General features: G+C 46.8%; 1 protein-coding gene across 4 annotated transcripts in view; it reads left to right on the top strand.

Moving 5' to 3' along the window:
- The window catches only part of LOC134565208 (ras GTPase-activating protein 1-like), a 146,897-nt gene extending 126,321 nt beyond the window's left edge, over positions 1 to 20,576 (top strand). Inside the window, exons 24-26 of one of the 4 annotated variants that reach the window (XR_010083810.1) lie at positions 161 to 295; positions 6,319 to 6,460; positions 20,562 to 20,576. Coding sequence is in view for 2 of the 4 variants with exons in the window: in XM_063424694.1 (XP_063280764.1) it covers positions 161 to 295; positions 6,319 to 6,402 (219 nt within the window). In the remaining 2 variants the exon portion in view is untranslated. Of the gene's footprint in view, positions 1 to 160; positions 296 to 6,318; positions 10,697 to 11,232; positions 11,337 to 20,561 lie in introns of those variants that run through there. The other 3 variants (XR_010083811.1, XM_063424695.1, XM_063424694.1) reach the window with 3 other exon arrangements.
- The last annotated feature ends 1,380 nt before the right edge of the window (positions 20,577 to 21,956 follow it).

Genomic DNA, 21,956 nt, shown 5'->3' with positions numbered 1-21,956 from the left:
TTTGTATTAGATAACATGGACAGAAGACTTAATTATGAGGAAAAACATGGTACTTGCTTGCAGTATCAAAACTGCTGGCAGGTGCGTAGAAGTGTAATTTAATTTCTTTTATGACTAGCTACTCACCATTCTAAGCCTGATCTCATAATTTTTGTTAAAGAATGTTCCTGAGCTTCCAGACACTACAGATTACTCTAGAACTGACTTATCTCGTTATCTGGCAGCCCTGCATGAGATGTGTGTGGCTCATTCAGATGAACTTCGGATACTTAGCAATGAGCGAGGTGTAATGCAGGTAAACTATAATGATTAACAAAAATCACACATAAAGATAGCATGTCTAGAATTATTGATTAGCGTCATGATTCCTTTATAATTTTTTCTCTCCAGCAGTATGAGTGATAAATATGTACATTTCACCATGAAGTTGCTAGTTGTAAAGGTAAAGGAGCTCAAAAATATGAACTAAGTATTTATACAACAAATCCAAAGATTTTTTAAAGCAGTGAGTTGGGGATTTTTTGGTTGGTTTTTTTGGTATTTTGTTTTGGTTTTTCTCTTTTGGGGTTTTGGAGAGTTTGTTTTGCTTGATTTTAGTAGGGTTTTTTTTCAGAGAATCACAGAATTACTATGTTGGAAGAGACCTCCAGGATCATCAAGTCCAACCCAACCCTAACCTCAACTAAACCATGGCAAGAAGTGCCACATCCAGTCTTTTCTTAAACACATGCAGGGATGGTGACTCCACCACATCCTCAGGCAAACCATTCCAGTACTTTATCATTCTTTCTGTAAAAAACTTTTTCCTAATATCCAGCCTATATTTTCCTTGGCACAGCTTAAGACTGTGTCCTCTCGTTCTGTTAGTTGCTGCCTGGAGAAAGAGACCAACTCCCACCTGACTACAACCACCTTTCAGGAAGTTGTAGAGAGTGATAAGGTCACCTCTGAGTCTTCTCCTCCCCAGGCTAAACAACCCCAGCTCCCTCAGTCGTTCCTTATAGGGCTTGTGCTCCAAGCCCCTCACCAGCCTTGTTGCCCTCCTCTGGATGCACTCAAGCGTCTCAACGTCCTTCCTAAACTGAGGGGCCCAGAACTGGACACAACACTCAGGGCTCAGCCTCACCGATGCCGAGCACAAGGGAAGAATGACCTCCCCGGTCCTGCTGGCCACACTATTCCTGATACTGGCCAGGATGCTGTTGTCCTTCTTGGCCACCAGGGCACACTGCTGGCTCATATTCAGTCGGTTATTGACCAGAACCCCCAGGCCCCTTTCCGCCTGGGCACTGTCCAGCCACACCGTCCCCAGCCTATAATGTTGCAGGGGGTTATTGTGGCCAAAATGCAGGACTCGGCACTTGGACTTATTGAACTTCATCTTATAGGACTCTGCCCATCCATCCAACCATTCCAGGTCTCTCTGCAGAGCCCTCCTACCCTCCAACAGATCGACACACGCTCCCAGCTTAGTGTCATCTGCAAATTTATTAATGAAAGACTCAATACCTTCATGCATATAGTCAATGAAAATATTGAACAGAACTGGCCCCAGCACAGACCCTTGAGGAATACCACTAGTGACTGGCCACCAGCTGGATGCAGCACCGTTCACCACCACATTCTGGGCCCGGCCATCTAGCCAGTTCTTAACACAGCAAAGAGTGCTCTTGTCCAAGCCATGGGCTGCCAGCTTTTCCAGGAGTATGCTGTGGGAGACAGTGTCAAAGGCCTTGCTGAAGTCCAAATAGACAACATCCACAGCCTTTCCAGCATCCACCAGATGGGTCATCTGGTCATAAAAAGGAGACCAGGTTGGTCAAACATGACCTACCTCTCCTAAACCCATACTGGCTGGATCTGATACCCTGGCCATCCTGTAAGTGCTGCCTGATGACACTCAATATAAACTGTTCCATTACCCTACCAGGTACTGAGATCAGGGTAACTGGCCTATAATTACCAGGATCCTCCTTCCTACACTTTTTGTGAATAGGTGTCACATTGGCCAGCTTCCAGTCATCTGGAACCTCACCAGTGAGCCAGGACTGTTGGTAAATGATGGAGAGCGGCTTTGCAAGCTCATCTGCCAGCTCCCTCATCACCCTGAGATGGATCCCGTCTGGTCCCACAGATTTATGAACATCCAAGCGGCTCAGTAGGTCTGACTGCCTCCTCCTGGATAACAGGGGGACCATTCTGCTCCCTGACACCATCTACCAACCCAGGAGGACAGTTGTCCTGAGGACAAGCCATCTTCCCACTAAAGACTGAGGCAAAGAAGGCGTTAAGCACTTCCGCCTTCTCATCTGCAATTACTAAGTTCCCTCCCATATCCAGTAGAGAACAGTTGGTCTTACCCTTCCTTTTGCCACTAACATATTTGTAAAAACATTTTTTATTATCCTTTACAAAAGTTGCCAAATTAATTTTGAACTGAGCTTTGGCCTCTCTAATTTTTTTCCTACCTGCCCTAGCAACCCCCCTAAATTCTTCCTGACAGACCTGACCCTGCTTCCAGAGATGATGTATCTTTTTTATTCCTAAGTTCTTTCAAAATCTCGTTACCCATCCAGGCTGGACGTTTGCCTTGTTGACTCGTCTTTTGGCACACAGGGACAGTCTGTTCCTGTGCCCTCAAGATCTCTGTTTTGAAGCATGCCCACCTTTCCTGGACTCCTTTGTTTTAAAAAAATACTTCCAAAGGAACTCTCTGGACAAGTCTCCAGAACAGGCCAAAGTCTGCCCTCTGAAAGTCCAATATAAAAGTCTTGTTGATGCTCCTTCTAACTTCACCAAATATCGAGAACTCTATAATTTCATGATCACTATGCCCCAAGTGGCCTCCAACCACCACATCTCCCACCAGCCCATCTCTATTTGCAATCAGGTCTAACATAGTCCCTCCCCTGGTGGGCTCAGTCACCAGCTGTGACAAAAAGTTGTCCTCCACACACTAAAACCTTCCTGGACTGCCTCTTTTCTGCTGTATTAAGTTCCCAGCAGATGTCTGGTAGGTTTAAGCCACCTGCAAGAACAAGGGCTGGTGATCCTGAAACATTCTCCAGCTGCTTATAGAATAAGTTGTCCACCTCTTCTTCCTGGTTGGGTGGACGATAACAGACTCCCAGCAGGATGTTAGCCTTGTTGGCCTTCCCCTTAATTCTTACCCATAAGCATTCAACTTCACCATCATTAGTTTCAATACCCATGGCATTAAAAGCCTTCCTAATATAAAGGGCCACCCCTCCACCCCTTCTCCCTTTCCTGTCTCTTCTGAAGAGCTTGTAGCCATCCAGCACAGCGCTCCAGCTATGTGAGTTGTCCCACTACATTTCTGTGACAGTGACTACATCATAGTTCTGCTGTTGCACCATGGGTTCAAGCTCTTCGTGCTTATTAGCCATACTGCGTGCATTAGTATACATGCGCCTCAGCTGGGTTAGTGACTTCACCCCCTAACTTAGGTTTATCACCCTTAGGCCTGCCCCTAGATAGTCCAACTGAATCCCCTTCCCCCTTCAAACCTAGTTTAAAGCCCTTTCAATGAGTTCTGCCAGTTCATGAGCTAAAAACCTACTACCCTTTTCAGAAAAATGAAGCCCATCCAGTTCCAACAGGCCAGGCACTGAAAAAGTTGCCCCGTGATCAAAGAACCCAAAATTCTGCTGATGACACCAACCCTTGATCAACTTGTTGATAATGTGGGCTCTCCTTTTCATTGTTTTTCTCTGCCACCAGAGGGACTGAGCAGAACACTACCTGTGCTCCTACCCTATCAACCACTTGACCCAATGCCCTAAAGTCCCTTTTTATTGCCCTAGCACTTATCTTTTCAATCTCATCACTGCCAGACGGGAGTATCAGCAGTGGGTAGTAATCAGAGGGCTGAATCAGCCCAGGGACTCTCTCAGTAATATCCCATACCTGGGCCCCAGGGAGGCAGCAGACCTCCCTGTGGGTTGGGTCTGGTGAACATATAGGGCCCTCTGTTCCCCTCAGAAGGGAGTCACCCACTACGACTACTCTTCTTTTCTTTTTAATGTTAGAGGTGGTGATCCATCTGACAGATGAAGCTTAATTGGGAGGCTCACTGGGCAGATAATTTTCTTCTATGTCATCTGGCTGACCCTCTTGATCCAGGGCCTCATATCTATTCTGAAGTGCCACCTGGGTAGGTGATGGGGGTTGGGGGGAATTTCCATTACCTCCCTGAGTAGGAACCCCTTTCCACTCCCCCTCATCCACCATGTGTCCTCTAATTGCCTGACAGGGGGAGGCATGGGAGCCTTCTGACTCCTGGTGGGCCTCCCTTAAGGATGGAAGGGTGGAACTCCACCAGTCTATTTCCCCTTCATTTTCCCTAATACTCGTTACTATTTCAACTTCCTCCCTAAGCTCAGCCACCAGTGAAAGGAGATCATTCATTGGTTTGGGGTTTTTTTTGGTTTTCAGATTTTGTTGTTTTGGGTTTTTGTGGGGTTTTTTTCCTTTATTTTCCAGGTGAAGTTTTTAGTTTCTAGAGGAAGGAAGCCTAAACTCAAGAAATTACTGTCTCCTTGCTGGCTCCAGTTTTAGGATCTAGCTCATCTAATTGAGAACTAAGCAGCTTAATTTACTTTCTTTAGCTTTCTAGCACTACTTCATTTCTGCCTTCTAATTTATTATGTTTGTAAACGATCATGGCAAACTTTTCTAGTAAATGCTATAAATGAGTGTTCTGTTCCAAATATTAAACTTGTGTACAGTTTTTATGAAAACTTATTTTTAAGAGGAAAAAATCTGTATGACTTCATGCACTGTTGCCAATCCTACTTACTGCACAGTAATATGTTTTGGTATGCTTGACTAATATACTGTGCTGTGCAGGAGATAATTTCTATTCCCTTTTTAATGCTAATGATTTGCAGACAGTGGCAGTTGTACTATAGAAAGCCTTTTGGTTTAGAGATGGTCTTCCTTAAATTTAATCAGTATCAGCTCAAACTGTTTAATGAATCATGTTGAAGAGGTAGTTTTAAAAATAGTTTTCAATTTAATTGCTTCAAAATAACTTCTTGCAATCAGATTTCTTATTATTGTCGTGGTTTGAACACTGAGCTTCCTATATCCTGGCTCTTTCAAGGCCTTAATTTAAACCTAAAGAGATGATAAATCTATATTTCATCTCAACAGATGTTACTCAAATAATATATATTTTTGGCAGTAATGTTTTTTTAAATAAGGATATTACTAGGAATGCTTATGGTAATTTTGCAAATGGTGAAAATATATTTGTATTCAATTAGCTTTGGCGGAAGAAAGCTCAAGGAATTAAAAATGAGATAATGCTACATTATAGCAATTAAAAACTAATCTAGCTTAATAACTACTGCAATTTGCTTCTTCAGTGGCATATGAGAGGAAAAAATCAATCATGTTCTAGTTCACAATTCACAGCTACCTCTAGTCTTGAAAAAGCAAAAATGATGGCTAGACTGGCAAGTCAGGATAGTAGAAATTTTCAGTATTAAATATGTATTGCTTGCAGATAAGGGATAGAATTTGTTTCACAAGTCCTGCATCTGTAGCACTTAATGGTCATAAATGCGACACTGTTTTTTCAATGCACTTATATTTCTACTTCAAAGGAGTAATTTCTCCTCATGGGTTTCCATTAAAAAAACCTCTTGAATCTTTTTTCTTTTTTTCCCCTATAAGTGCCCTAATGTTCATCATAATGTTGTAGTTGAACATAGTTCTACTATAATGAAAAAATTATTGAACTCCTGACAGTGCATTAGCAATACAATTTCTCAGCCTGTTTTATATGTTCCGTTGCATTTGTTCAAGTTTAATGACCAGGTTTTCCGAAAGTTAGATAGTGCTTCTGCTTGTGCAAAAGTGAATTGTATTATGACCTTTTTTTTTTTCCCACCAGAGTTTTTTTCATGTTCTTGGCCCAGTTCTGTACTTTCACATGGGGAAAATACCCAAGAATAGATTTTTGGTTTACAGATTGTTTTTAACAGATAGAACTGTTTCATTTTCAAACTCTCAGGTTAAGTTGGCAAGACTTAATGGGTTTCCATGGCTGCAGATAAATTGCATATTGCTGTTTTACAGTTGCCTTTTGAAGTAATGTCATAGTGACTGTGAAACTGGAGCTGAGGGGAGGGGGTGTGGATTTAAATATACTTTAAACTACCTAATTCTAGGTCTGGTAGGTTAATGTTGAAGATACTTCTCAAGCAAGATGGGTGTTGGCTTTTTCTAGTTGCTAATGTAGGGTTGTACTGGGGTTTTTTGTTGTTTGTTTTTTTGTATTTTTTTCTACAGCATGTTCTTAAGAAGCTGTTGGCTATTACAGAACTGCTTCAACAAAAGCAACATCAATATTCACTGTCTAATAACATCAGGTAGCAGCCTTCTACCTGAATTCTGCATGGATCCAGCATGTCTAACATGGCAACTCACACAGGTATCACTTTTTTTGCCCTTGCCAAAAATAGCACACTCTGTCACATTCCCAGTGATGTGTGAACTATGCAAAAAAGAAAACAAAGATTCTGTTAGCAAATTATTTAACCAGAAGCTCTTTAAGCTATCTGTGCAGGATATTTGCACTTTTTTCCACTTGGAACCAGTTTTTACAGCCTCTGAGCCTTGGTGTACAGTTTACCTTTTGCAAAGAAAATGCTGTGACTGTGGTGAACTTCAAAAATTATTTTCAATGTCTGCAAATGCCAAAGTTTTCCTGTCTTGTTGGAAAAGAATTACCAACTGACAAGGAAAGATATGCATTGTTTTGACAGCTACATGTAACTGCATAACATTTCTTACTGTAATTTCTGAGTGGTTACAAGTATTATGACTTTGACTTTTTCAATCACTTAAACGTGTATTTACAATTTCCAGAGTTTGACGGTTATGGTAAGAACAACCTTTCCTGTATACTTTTTATACCATGCTGTTTCTCTTGCTGGAATCATGTCAAAAGAATATGCAGAACGGATCTTGTCAGCTTTATTCTTTAATGTGCCACAGATTCAGTCTAAATAATTCTTCCATCAAGGACTATGTATCCATCCAAGTAAATCACAATGCTTTTGTAAAATGTTTACAAAGTGAACAATTAGAATTTGGTAAATTTATTATCACTGTATCAGACATGCATGCATCCATTACACCATTTTATAATGTATATATTGGTTGGGCTTTTGTGTAATGTAAGGCTACCATGAATGTTATACTTAAATCTGAAAAATAAGTTTTTAAAATAATCAAGCTGTCACTAGACTCTCCATAGAAACTAACTTTGTGTTCAAGTAATTGGATACTGTAAAAATGAAATTTGGATAACAGATATGGTTGGCTATTTATCTACTGCATATAAAATGCATTGATGAAACTGACTGTAGATAAAGTTGCCTTTAGGTATATGTCATGGTTTGACATTGGCCCAATGCCAGGCACCTATGAGAGTTGCTCCCTCACCATCTTCTGCTACAGCTGGGCAGAGAAGGGAAAAAAATTTACGAACAGTACATGAGTGAGATAAGGACTGGGAGAAAACATTTCAAGGGCAAAACAGGCTCACCTTAAGGTTGCAAAGTGAATTTATTACTAACAGAATCAGAGGAGGATAATGAGAAGTAAAATAAGCCCTTAAAACACCTTTTCTTCCCCTAGCCCCTCCCTCCTTCCCACCAACAGTGCAGGGAGGCAGAACATGGGAGTTTTGGTCAGTTCACCACGGAGATTTTCTTCCGCTGCTCTGGGAGAGGAATCCTTCCCCTGTAAGACCATGGGGTACCTCCCACAGGAGACAGTTCTCAATGAACTTCTCCATCATGGGTCCGATCTCACGAGTAGCAGCCATACTGTACCTGCTGCAGCATGAATTCCTCCCTCAGGCACACAGTCCTCCCAAAACTACTGTGATGTGGGTCTCTCTTTCCATGGGGTGCAGTCCTCCAAGGACAGGCTGCTCCAGCCTGGAAGCAAGGGCCTCCTCTCTCTACCGGGTCTTCCACTGGATCACAGCCTCCTCCAGGCATCCACCTCCTCTGGCATGGGCACCTCCCCCACAGGCTGCGGGTGGATCTCTGTATCCCCCATGGATCCCCATGGGCTTCAGGGGGACAACTTGCTTCACCATGGTCTTCACCATGGACTGCAGAGGAATCTCCACTCTGGCACCTGGAGCACTTCCTTCCCCTCCTTCTCCACTGACCTTGGTGTCTCAATGTTTTTTTTCCCTAACATGTTCTCACCTCCTCCTCTTTTCTGACTAGAAGAAAAGCTGTGTGACTTTGTTTTGATTTTCTTCTTAAATATGTCATCGCAGAGGCATTACCAACCTCTCTCATTGTCCCAGTTTTGGTGAGCAACATGTCTATCTTCAGAACCATCAGGGATTGGCTCTGCCGGACATGGTGGAAGGTTCCAGCAACTTCTCACAGGACCCATCTCTCTGTGGCCTCCCTGCTGCCAAAACCCAGGCTGTGCAAAAGCAATACAGTATATATATTTTAAAAATTGGCACCATTACATATTTCCTAAAACAGTGTGTGAAAATGTTGTAGTTTACCCTTTACCAGCAACTTAGGCACCACACAGCTACTTGCTCAAATGCCATCCCATTCCCACCAAAAAAAAGGCAGGACCGGAGAAAATAGGAAGAGCAAAAGCAAGAGAACTCAGGGTTTGAGAAAGATGAAGAAAAGAAAACCACAAGTGATGCAAATGTAATTTCTCATCACCTCCCAGAAACAAACTGATGTTCAGCCAGTCTCTGAACAACAGCTACCTCCCTCTCCCCTCACAAAAAAGAAACCCTCATCCCTTCCCTCGAATTCTATTGCTGAGCATGACATTCTATGGAATGGAATGGAATGGAATGGAATGGAATGGAATGGAATGGAATGGAATGGAATGTCCCTTTGGCTAGTTCAGGTCAGCTGTCCCATCTGTGTCTTTTAGGGAAATGGGCCTCATCTCACACTCACTTGAGGAGTTACATTCATACTACCTGAGACTTCAACCACTAGGACTTTGCAGTCTGTTCATGATGGATGACTCCACTGAACCAATGGGTGCCCTGTGTTGACTCCAGACACACATACTTACAGAGACATTTTCCCTTTTGGAAAACCCACCACCACATTTTACCCTAGGTTTTCCCAGAGTCTCAGGCAGAATCTAGCAAATTAGGTTATTTGGTACAGTGGTGAGATACAGCTTGAGCTGGATGCCTCAGGAGAGGGACCTTGAACAAAGAAATCCCTGGGCAATTATACCCTTACAATCCAAGTTTCCCACCCCTGACATGACAGTTTGGTCCAATAGTAATATTATGGTATGGGGTAGTCTTGTTCTTCATTGGGTCTCTTCATTGTCTCTAGGTGAGCCCATTTCTTCTCTTACCTCTAAGGTTGCATCTTATGCTGACAGGGGTAGTCGCCTTCCTCACTTCCTTATCTTCTGGCCCAAACTGGCTCTGGGGCCTCTTCTTAAGTAGGTAAAAGTTCAGTGTATCTCGGTGTAAGTTCACAGCTTGCAGCCTGAGACTTCAGCACATCCAGTTGCTAATGCTAAGTGTCCTGGGGTGACTTTATGATGCTTGTATCCCCAATTGTCTGTTCTGTTTATGCTGTATATTAAGTTCTACACCTTTAAGACTGGTTCTGAGAGTGAAGGGGGGGAAGAAGAAGCGTGCAGTTTGTTTGCAGAAACTGCACTCCTCCGCATTCCGCTCCTGGACTGTGTTGTCTGCAGCACAGACAGACAGCGGGAGAGAGATCTCCTTTGCCTTTAGTTTCTTTTTAGCTAGCTGAGGCAGATTATTTTTTTCCTTTTTCTTGCAACTGTTTAAACCTGTTCTGGACTGAAAAACCCAGAGAGACACCTGGGTCTTGTGCCTGCGGCCCACCGGGGCCTGGACCTTGGCATTTTCCAGTGCCAGAGGGACTGATAAAAGACGGAGTGGGAGAGCTGAGCTACAACCCACGGCAAGGACTTTCTCAATTTTGCCGTTTCTCTTCAGAATGGCAAGAGGTTTTATTGTTTCATATTATTCATTCTTTATGCTTGTGGACACTTTGTTTGTTAAATAAATAGGTTTTTTCCACTTTTCTCCAAGGAAATTCTTTCCCGGATCAGTTGAGGGAAGGGCCATTTGGGTTTGCTTTCCAGAGGGACCCCATTCAGAGGTTTCTTCCCAAATTTGCCCTAAACCAGGACAGTAAGTTACACAAGCTACTAGGTTTTTTATTTCTTTACAGTGTCCCCTCCAAACACTCACTCCCCAGCCTATTTCCCAGTGGGATGCAGTAGCCAAGAGGGTGTGGAGCCTAGAGCTGTGTGGCTGTGTCTAGGTTGCTATTCCATACCATTCGCATCATCCTTGGGGGGTGGAAGTAAGGGACTCACTTCCGGAAGGAGGGGGTGGGGGGGGGGCGGGGCATGGCTTTGGGTGGAAGAAAAACATGCCACATGCAGGGGTCATCACCATTTTGTTCCTTTTTCCAGCAGAGTAAGTGGCGAATGGAGAGGCAGGGCGGCTTCAGTTGCTGTCATGTCGCATTGGGTCAGACTCAGTGAACATTTTTGCATGTAATCACCCTCTTACATACACTGTTGTTATTAGCATTATAGCTGTTACTGTTCGTTTTCTTATCTCATTGCTGTTTCCAGTAAATTGTTCTTATCTCAACTCAGAATCTCCATCTTTAATCTCTCACTCCCAGAGGGAGTGAGGGGAGGAGAGCGACTATGTGGGGCTTAATTTCCATCTATGCTTAAACCATGACAAGGAGGTAGAAGAGACAAGAGTGAAGCTGTGCCTGGGAAGAAGGGGGAGGGTGGGGGAAAGGTGGTTTTATTTTTGGATTTTGTTTCTTTTTTTTAACTGGCAATAATTAAAGTCATATTTCCCAAGTCGAGTCTGTTTTGCTCATGATGGTAATTGGTGAGTGACCTTCCTGTCCTTATCTGGACCCATGAGCTTTTTCATGTTATTTTCTTCCCTTGTCCTGCTGAGGAGGGGAGAGTAAGTGAGCTGTTTGGTAGGCACCTAGCAGCCAGACAAGATCAATTCACCACAGTTCTTACTTGTGGGTCAACCCTGGTAAGCAGCTTTCTTGGGCATGGTTTTTATCCCATATGCAATTTTTGTTTGTTTTTGTTTAGTGTCCCAAATTGGTCACTGACCCCCTCCCTCCCTCTCCCACCCCCCAACCCCCTTCCCAGCTCCAGGAGTATCACCGCGGGGCCTGACAGTAAGAGAGGGACTCCAGAGACATTTCTGAGTTGCGGGCAGATCCAGGGCCGGAAGCAGGAAGCCCGAAGTTTATTTACAAAGTCACTTATATACATTTCCTATAATGTCCATCAATTGGAGGATGGAATCCCCACCTTCCAATCCACACTGGTCAAGCTAACTGTCAGTCACCTTTCTCCTCCCAACTAGAAATATGTAAACAATGAAAGACGGCTAGCAAAACATGGCCAGTGTTTACATTAACAAGCGGGAGAGAAGCTGCACATTTCTCTTTCAATATGAGCGCTCGACAAACCAGGAAAACCTCATGGCAACATCTCACCCTTTTAAGTATATTAAAAAAGAAAACAGAAAAAGAAAAATGAACAATAATGTTACAGGAAAAAAGAGAAAAAAAAACTTGTATAAAGTTCACCGACCTTCCTTTTGGTGGCGGTGTGAGGGTTACACGTTGGTCTGATTCTGCCTTTGCTACGCAGGGTTTCACCCTGAACCCCTTGCAATAACCTGCTCAAAATATCTCGAGCATGGTCTAACATAATTTAACCAACAACCCTCATTTTTTTTAAATTTTTATAAGATGCAACGGGAATTATCTGGTGCAAAGGCAGGAGCATTCCAAGAAAAATTAACCACTCAATTCAAAATTCTGAACCTCAAAAGTTCTGTCCCAAAACCACAACCCCAAACAACGTGCACTTTCCCCACAGAGGTCACAATGGCTACAGTACATAAAACTGAACCATAGCAAACAATTCCTCTGAGTCCATGATTAACAGTCCGCTGGCTCAAACAGCATCACACTGCTCCAGTCTGTCCATGTCCAGCAGCTCCACAGGATCCAAAGTCTCTATGGAGGCCATACAGGAAAGAATAGGATGATCAGTCTGTGTCCATGTCAATCAGATCTCGAAGAGGCTTCTGTGATGGGTGACACTAGGGTGGCACAGAGTGCACAAGGTTTCAGGATCAAACAGGATCAGTCCAATGCACCTGAGGCAGCTCAGCAGACTTGCAGCAGCCACCTTCATGGCAAAGATCCCCAGAACCTGAGGATAGAGAACTTAGAAAACACAAATTGAGCAATTGAATTTCTCTCAAAGAATGCATGCAACATAGGATGTGGACGTAGAAACCACTGCAAAGGTCCAAAGAAAATTCGACCATACTATGTGGCAACATCAACACTTCCTACACTTGAGATGATGGTTGCAAACCAGCCAGACAATTTTGCTCTTGTTCTAGAGCTTGAGAAACTGTTTCGTTCCCCTGATGTCTTCGGCTTTTTCTTCGCCTCCGACTTCTCAGGCTTGGCATGGCCTCGGCCTCAGCATGACCCACTGCTTTGCATATCTCTGCAGTATGGTCTGGACCCCCACACTGTAAGCAGAAAAACAAGGGAGTCACTTTCTGTGCCTCCTTTTCCTGTTCTCCACTGGCCTGAATATTTGCCTGTGTCTTATGTTCATTATTTAGCCCCTTATCAGCCGGCTGTGGAGCAGCTGTTGGGCTAGACACCATAGAATCACAGGTGTTCAGAACCGCACAGGTCTGGACCATTTCCAGGACATTAGAAGTCTCAGGAATGGTTTCCAGGAGCCTCTGGCAAGCAGAATTAGCGTGGCTCCTTGCTAATTGCTCTAGCAATATCATTCTCAAAGTGCTATCCTTGACTCTCATCTCTAAAAAATGCATTAGACGCGATATAAATTTACGAAAAGCTTCGCCTGGTTTCTGTGCTATGTCTAAGAAGTCTTGCTTTGGGGAGAAGGATAACATGGTTTTTATCAATGCAGATATCCCTATGTATCTGCACAGATGCAGAACAGTGTGAGGAAAGCCAATCTGTACATCAGGACAAGCATATTCACTCCTCCCAGTAAGTAGATTGGCTCCGACCCCAAACAAGGGATCATCTCGAGGCAAGTGGCTATTTTTGACAGCCATTTCTGCAGCTAGAAGTTCCCAAACATACTGAAAGGTAGAAACCTGTTTAGGTTCAAACATCACTACTGCCAAGCCTCTTATTTCATAAGGAAATATCAGATTCTCAATTTCTGCACTGATCCATTGAATTGCCTCAGTGAAGCTTGTATTATTTTTTGCCACATCCCTTAATAAGGGAAACGGGACTGCCCACGATGGGGCATCGCGGCTGTGAGGCTGTGGAACCATGCCCACAGCTCCCTGGACTGGCTCGGGCACAAATGCATCTTAAGGCAGCAGCTCCGTTAGCTTAGCAGCCTGATTCAGCTGCTATGCAGAACCAGAGCCTACATCCCAATTTATGACAGGAAGAGCGTGCATCTCTGACAACGCTTCAGCCTCGTTATCATCCCCCACAGCCGGCTCGACCCCGTTGGGGGGGCGGGCGGGGGACAGCGACACACTCAGCCTCCGCTCTGAGCGGGGGGGTGTTGGGCTGGGGGGCGTGGCCGATCGGCCACAGCTCTCGGCTCCTGTTCCATCGGCGGACGGGTCGGTGGGCAGGGCCACGCGAGCCGGCGGTAGCTCTGCGGCTCCAGCGCTCAGCCCCCCCACCTCTGAATGGGGGGGTATTGGGCATGGGCCAGAACTCTCGGTTCCTGCTTGGTCAGGAGATAATGGTGGCAGCACAGATGCCACCTCCACTCCCCGCTCAGCCTGCATCTGCTGGCCGGGGACGCGGGACCGTGGGATGACCGCTGCAGTGGCTAGCTCGGCCTCCGCAGGTGGCGTGGGGGCAGCCGAGTTGGGGGGCCGGGGGCGCGGCGGCAGGCGGCAGCCCCTCCCGCTCGGCCCTCAGCTCGCCCTCCCCCGCCCGGGGGCAGCGCGCGGCAGCAGCGCCGCCCAGCGGCGCGGCCGCGGTGGGGGCCACCGGGGCCGGTGGCGGCGGTGGGGCAGAACCCGCGCGCGACAGTCGGGGGGGGCAGGGACGGGGCGGGGAGGACCCGCCCCTGCTGGGCTGCTCTGACTAAGCCCGCGCGGCGCTGGGGCAGGGCAGGCTGGGGAGGGGGGGGCCAGCAGCCTGCCCTCCGCCGGCCACGCGGGAGGGAGGGCGGAGGCGCGGCGGAACGCGCCGGGGCAGCGGGCGGCGGCAGCGGGTCCGCTGCGGGCACAGAAGCCAACGGCGCAGGCACAGTGGGCTCCTCAGTCCCCACTTCAGTACCGAGGGGGAAGGGTGCCTCTGCACCCAGTGCCCTCCCCGCGGCGCCGGTCCGGCGCCGGACGGGCAGGGCGGGGCACGGGGCGGCGGGACGCGCCAGGGGCGGCGCGGGCAGCACTGGGGGCTGCGCGGGTGAGCCGCACGGCGTGGGGGCATCGTCCGGCAGCCCCCCCCGCGGGGAGCGGGGGGGCCGAGGCGGCACAGCTCCGCGCGGCAGCACGGCGGAGGGGGTTGCGCCCAGCCCCCTCCCCGCGGCAGCGGTGGGGGAGGGCCGAGGCGGCGCAGGGGCCGCCTCTGCCGGGCTCCTCCGCTGGAGCCCGTGCGGCGCGGGGGGGGGGGCAGGGCGGGGCCAGGCGGAGCGGCAGCACAGAGGCTGCGGCGACAAGCAGCTCTGGCTCGTCGCGACGGGGGCGGGGCACGGCGCACGTGCCCCACCAGCACCCCCCAGCGCCAGCGACCCAGCAAAAGGACACACAAAAGCCCCAGAGCTGTTCCAAAAACTCCACTGGGTGCGCCCAACCCCCAATATGGGGGTTGGGATCTCCAGCATTGGCTCCAACCCTGCGTCAGAGCATTCATTGTCGTAAGTGACGGAGCTCACAGGGGAACCAGTCCTGGTTCCTTCCGAAAGCCCAGAATCAGCTTCAAAATCTTCTCCAGCCTCTTTTAAAAGCAAGAAAACTTTCGCCCATGCTCCTAAAAGAGCGCCTGCTTTTAAGCCTCCGTCAAGGACGGATAAAAAAAGGCTTTCCCCCAGGGTTTTCCACTGGCCAATATAAAGTGCATTCCCAGCACTATAAAAGACTCCATGGGTTTCTCCCCAGGCATACAGTTCTCTTACGTGAGTCCTCGTCAGGTCAGCGTCACAGGACATCAGAAGGGACTGGAACAGTTCCAACAGAAGTTTCTTCTCTGAGAACATGGTGGGTTTCTCGCAGCTTGTGGAAGGCAGATTCTTTTCTTCTTTTTTCCTTGTCTCATGAGCTTGCTACTTGACCACGTTGTGGGCGCCAGATATCACCGCGGGGCCTGACAGTTAAGAGAGGGACTCCAGAGACATTTCCGAGTTGCGGGCAGATCCAGGGCCAGAAGCAGGAAGCCCGAAGTTTATTTACAAAGTCACTTATATACATTTCCTATAATGTCCATCAATTGGAGGATGGAATCCCCACCTTCCAATCCACACTGGCCAAGCTAACTGTCAGTCACCTTTCTCCTCCCAACTAGAAATATGTAAACAATGAAAGACAGTTAGCAAAACATGGCCAGTGTTTACATTAACAAGCGGGAGAGAAGCTGCACATTTCTCTTTCAATATGAGTGCTCGGCAAACCAGGAAAACCTCATGGCAACACCAGGAGTATTGTGATGGGTGAGAGCCAGCCCAGGATCCTGTGAGGGTTGGGGAGGTGAAGGGCTGTGGTTTCCTTTCGGTGGGACAATCGTCTCAGTGGCCAAGCAGCATGGTGCCTCTGACGGGATATCCTGTTGCCTTGTGGTTCTTTGCCTGTTTTTTTTTCTTTTCCTTCAGCACTGTGACTGGGCTCGCTGGCTTGCTTATCTGCTCTTCTGCTTGCTTGGGAGCCCAGAGCGAGTGCGTGCTGCGCCGGGAGCTCACCATCCCCCACCAGGGCTGCTACCTCTGTGTGGCCCGACCCCAGGACCAGCCATTGCCAGTGAGCTATCCAGGGGAGCAATTCCCTACCCAGCCCCCCGTTTTCTGCCACTAATTCAGGGCTTCTTGCTACGCTTTAACTTGATGCCCCACATCTGCCCGATTACCGTGGCTCCTGCTACAGCTGCAGAATTTCTGCTATATTTTGTTTGCCACCCCAGGGTGTGCTCGTCTCCAGTTGGCTGCTCTGAGGTTCCTTCTAGACCCCATTTTGCCATCTGGAGGAGGAGCACCAGGATTGGCTGCCCTTGTGAGTTTGGAAAGGAAGCCCCTTTTCTATCTCTTCTGCTGGCTTGCCTGTCATTACCCACGTGGAGAGAGGCTGCTGAGCTCACAGCAGAGCCCCTGCAACTGCAGAGGAATCCTCACACCTGCCCTGCCTGGATGGGAGCCAACAGCACCCCTGCTGGCTATGACCATAACTACACCAAAGGGGAAAGTGCTTGACAGCCGAGAGAAAGCTGTTATTGGATTTCTGGGTTTGTTTGTTGTTGTTGCCATTGTTGTTGTTTGTTTGTCTTGTTATATATATATACACTAGTAAAGAACTGTTATTCCTTTTCCCATATCTTTGCCTGAGAATCCGGTAATTTCAAAGTTATAATAATTTGGAGGGAAGGGGGTCACATTTTCCATTCCAAGGGAAGTTCCCCCCTTCCTCCACAGGCTGCAGGGGAATCTGCTCTGGTACCTGAAGCACCTCTTCCCCTTCCTTCTTCACTGACCTTGGTGTCTGTAGAGATTTTTCCTCACACATATTCTCAGTCTCTTGTTGCAGTAATAAGCAGACAGGACTCAGTTTCTTCATGCAAAAAAAGCCCCTTCTTTATTCACATAACTCATTTTTATACAGTTTTCACAGACCTTGTGTTCAACTCCAATTGGCTACTAGTTTTGTTGCCACTCAATTCAATGGTTAGTAACTAGCATTTTACCTTTCCATCAAATCTCTCTATTCTTGGATTGTTGACATATTTTCTTCACTGATTCTTATGGGACAGATCTATTGTTTATGCAGGTGCAAACTTATTTTTCTTACTAGAATAGGTTGTTGTGTTAACTGTCTTCATTCTTATGATTTTTCCTTATGAGAACTTACAAGCTACTGTTAGCTTAGCTAGAGTAGGAGGGTCTAAACCATATTTTATAAGATCTTTCTTTTATATCTCTACCTGTCTGCAACACTCTCTCACAGCTGCTTCACATTATTTTTTACATTTTCTTAAATATATCATGAGGATGCAACTAGTATCATTGATTGGCTGAGCTTTGGCCACTGGTGAGTCTGTTGTGGAACTGGCTGGGATGGGCTTTGATATCCTCACACAAGCCAGTCCTGCAGCCTCCTCTGCTACCAAAATTTGCCATATAAGCCAAACATATTTTACCTCTTGCCTCTGTGAAACCCATATTTAAGAATTAACTTTAAAGTATACATTCATCACACAATCTTCATTTACATTAAAAGAAAATAATTCTTCACACCAAAGTCATTATCCACCAACAAAGGTGCAGAATTTACACACTCCATCCCTTTTTCTTTCGCCACATTACAACAACAAAAAATTCTCCAGTTATTCCACTTTCTGGCAATGTCTAGTCCAAGCTTTGCCTGTCACCACTCACAATTACTGTCTTCTAGTTTCTTGAGGCCTATGTTATGACCAATAGTTTTGCAGGATGGCAGTACTCTCAACTTCTTTTTCAGTCTGATGCATTGTTGTAGTTAAAATTTTGGGGGGGGTTCCCGGGGAGGGTCCCCCGGGAGACCCCCGGGTTCTAGGGTCATGGGTGTTCCCATGCTGGCAGGCAAAGAGACTTCAGATGGCTGCTGAGATGAGGGTTTATTCAAAGTCTCACTCCAGGCAGGGAGCATGGTCCTGGGGGAGAGGGGGAAGGGAAGGGGGGAGGGGGAGAAGGGGAGAGGGATGGGGAGGGAGCAGTCCCTGAAGACGACCAGGGCAAAAAAGAAAGAGCCCTCCCAGATTGCACCCTTAACACAGAGGTTCAAAGTGGGCGCGGTAAGATTCTACAGCCAATAGAGTTACAGATACATGATACTGCAGGGAGGGTACAGACTTGGGATAAACCATACATTTTCCAGGGGTGAACGAGAGTATACCATTTCCATAAAATGCAATTCCACAATGCATGACAGCCTACAAGTTCATACTTAATATGTGATTCTTCAATAGTATCTTACTCCTCCAAAATAATCATTACATAGAAAATCAAGTTATGAAAGCAGCATAGCCTCTCTGCTTTGACAATCAAATTCTAAATAGTCCTGCACATATATTTGAAGTGTGTGAGATAAATAGATGATTCATGTGAAATGTGTAGATATTTTCAGGGTAAGTAGTTGAAATGGTTTATCGTGCTCTGAAATGTGGTGCTTTTCCTAAACTAAATAGGTGTCCTGGGGTGACTGTAGGGTCTGGTATCCCACTGTCTGTTTTTTCTGTCCAGAAATGGGTTCTGTAGCTTTAAGCTAGCCCCAGAGAGAGAGAGAGAGAGAAACAGTGGAGTGCTTGAGGTGCTTGTATTCGAAACAGAGATAACGGTTCAGTTGTCTCCGAGCTCACCGAGCTCAAGGCAGTACAGAGTGAGAGAGATGAGGAGTTTTCCTTTTTTTTCCCCACTGGTTTTCCTCGTTAACTAAGGAAAGAAACAATTTCCCAGGTGTACTGATTTGAAAGCAAACCCAGTGGGACTCCAAGTCAGAAATACAATTTCATAGAGAGAAAAGAAACAAACAACAAAAAGGGTAAAAATAAAATAAGATAAATGCAATAGTACAAAGGACCACTGACAGAGTCAGAATGCAAACCTGACACCCTGTTGGTCAGGGTGTTGGAAGCAGCCCGAAAGAAGTCCTCCTGTGTTGCAGCCATGAGGCCTGAGAGGCCTCTCTGGTGGTCAGTTACATAAGATAAAGAAATGCCTAGTCATGGTGACTGGACCAAGTAAACCCTCTCCTGCCCTCGGACCCTTTCTTATCTCCCTGTAAGACAATAGGTCACTTTTTACCCCGACTCATTCCATTGGACCATTTCTCAAAACCTTGATACCCTATATAAACCCCACTTTTGCCCAGTTCAGTAGAAGAGCTGTCCCTGAAACCCTTCGCAGAGTATGCCAATAAAGACTCATCTGTGGAACCTCATACAGCGCTTCTCCTCTCTCTCCCTGTGTCTACTGGAGGCACTTAGCAAGCTCATAAATGGAAATCACTGAAGAGCTGAACCTGCAAAGAGCTGAAATCACTGATAGCTGAGTTGCTAAGTATTGCCTGTGCCTGGGAGCTTTACCCGAGGTACTCAGACAGGAGGTACTTAGCGGTACCCTCTATCCAGGAATACCTACGGCAGCCAGGATCGGACTGATCTTGAAGCCCCAGGAAGGATAAACTCCTGGAGTGACAGATGTAGCTTTGTTGAAATAGAGATGATCCTCAAGAAAGGGTCCAATCATCCTCTCAGGATCCAGTGGAAACAGGCTCCCTTGGTGTTTGGGATTGCTGGTTTTATCCCTGTGGAAAGGTTTTGGCTCCTCCCACTAGGTGGACCATCTCACAATGGAATGAAGTAATGTTATCAGTCATGTGAGAGGCCTTAAATGGCCCATTCACAGGGGATATCTCTGGGAGAAGGATGGGTGGAGGAAGAGATAAGAAGGCACTGCCTTATCTGGTGTTATCAGTTGTCCCATTAACAGAAGGCATCTGCCCTCTTTCCATCCCTAGAGTTACAAGAGATAAGGAAAAATATCTCCCAACCGGCTTCAACAGATGAAAATAGAATACATATTTTTTGTGGTGTGGTTTTGTTAATTTATTTCATGTGAGTTTACTATGTTAAATGGTTTGTTCTTTGTACCCCTATTCCCACTTCTTCTTGGTTGTACTCTGGAATTCCCCCTCCTCCGGTTACCTGTCAATCCCCCCCTCCTTGGGAGCCTGCCTGTCATTTCGGGGACTCTCCCCTGAGCTAGAAAGTTCTAAGGAGGGCATCGAGTGATAGGTCAGGACCAGAGAAGGCTCCTCCTTCCCCTACCAGGCTGGTTCCCAAGGATGCCTGTTATCCCCAGAGCCACTCCCAAATCACCCCTGGTTGGCTGATCCCTTTCCCCTTCCCCTTTCTCCAACCCCCCGTAAAAGCTTCTTTCAGCCAGCAATAGATGCCCTGCTAGAGGAGAATCTGAGAGCTGAGGAGTTCTCACAAGAGACACCAATAAACTCTTGTGACAACTAGGCAGAGTCCCCCAGCGCTGCTCTGGACAAGGACTCACCGTGTTGGTCCAGCTTGCGTGCCTTGCTGGCTGTGCCGAAAGCTCCCATGGTGCCAGAGCTAGCCAGGCAGGCTTGAGAAGGTACCTCAAGCAAGCAGGCACTGCAACAGAGTGGTGCCCACCATGGGGGCTGAGGACATCGCCGGACCCCGCAAGAAGGACTCCTAGTTTCAGTTTTGGATTTACAGTGGGCCCACTGGGCGTTTTGCTACTGCCAGTTGAATCAGATCCAGTTTTGGGGAGTGCGCTCCTGGCAGACGAGGAGGGTAGCTTCTTCTGCACCCGAAGAGGTCCTCCTCAGGCAAGGAGACACCAAAGCTGAGGTTTACCCGACCACGCTGGAGAAGGGTGAGTAATTTCTGTCCCCTTCAGGGTAAGACACTCAAGAAGCTTTAAAGCTTCAAAGGGACGCTCGACGCTATCAGCATAGAGCCTTGAGATGCTGCGCAGACCTGAGGGGTGGGTGTTGCCTCTCACCTCGGGTCGGGACTCACTCTTGTCGTGTCGTGTTTTTTTTCTTTCTGTTAGTGTTCACATGGTTTAGTAACCCCCAACAGTGGAAATCGGTTTTGTTACTAACCCCTTTGGTTTCCATGGCACCCCAAGTGGTAATTCCTTTTGGTTTGAAGCGTGTGTTGTGTGTTTAAGTTTAGCTGCTTTATTTTTCTCAGCTTTTGAGTGTGTGCTGTGACTTTAACAACTGAGCCATCATGGGTGCTCGGCTCTCCACAGCCTAGAAAGGAGTTTAATTCAATGTTGTTAATGTTCTGGCCGTTAATAATGTAAAGCTTTCTAAGAGCCAGCTAAAGGAGTTCATCCAGTGGCTTTTCCTTCATTTCCCACATACCTCTCCTGATACTGTGCAGAGCATTTCCTTTTGGAATGCTATTGAGAGAAAAACGATTGAATTGGGAAAGTCAGGAGACTTGTTAGCCTGCAGATTTACTTATTGGGCTTTGCAGGTTCGCTCTGCTTTATTAAATCAAAAGGGAATGAAGAAAGAGCCAAGTTGTGGAGAACCCTCCCCAGTTTTTCCTCACCCCAGTCCCAAACCCCTTTTCCCTGCAAAAGGCATTCTAAAGGCAGCGGCTGAAAAATGATCAGCCTGCTCTGGCTCCCTGCAGGTGCCCAGGTCCCCCCACCTGAGCAGTCTTGGCAAGACTGCTCGGGATTTCCCAGATAGCCCTGGCCAGGCTGTTCAAGAGCCTTCCCCTTCCCCATTTTACCCAGTTCACAAGCCCGAAGTTAGATTCAGTTTTGCAAAAAACGATTTGTCACAAGATAGTGTCTCTTGTTCCAAGACTCAAAATGGTGGTGGCCTCATGGCAAGGTCGTCTTCATGGTGTTCCAGGACTCAAAATGGCGGCAGCCACATGGCGCTGTTGTCCTCCTCATCCTCCCTTTCTTGTTCCCACAATCCATTTCGCTCCACCAACCCTTTCCTGTCCCCAACCCTTCCCACTTCCTATGATGTTTTCCCTCCACCCTCTCCTCAAACTCTGCCCTCTCACTCCACCTGACACCACGCCCCCCCTTGTGATGTCATTGGGTTCCCAGACCACGCCCCCTCCTTGAAGTTGGCC

This window comes from Prinia subflava, assembly GCF_021018805.1.
Source record: "Prinia subflava isolate CZ2003 ecotype Zambia chromosome W unlocalized genomic scaffold, Cam_Psub_1.2 scaffold_39_NEW, whole genome shotgun sequence".
NCBI classification, from domain to species: Eukaryota; Metazoa; Chordata; class Aves; order Passeriformes; family Cisticolidae; genus Prinia; species Prinia subflava.
The sequence above is the reverse complement of the archived record's forward strand: the minus strand, read 5'-3'. Positions and strand labels throughout refer to the sequence as shown.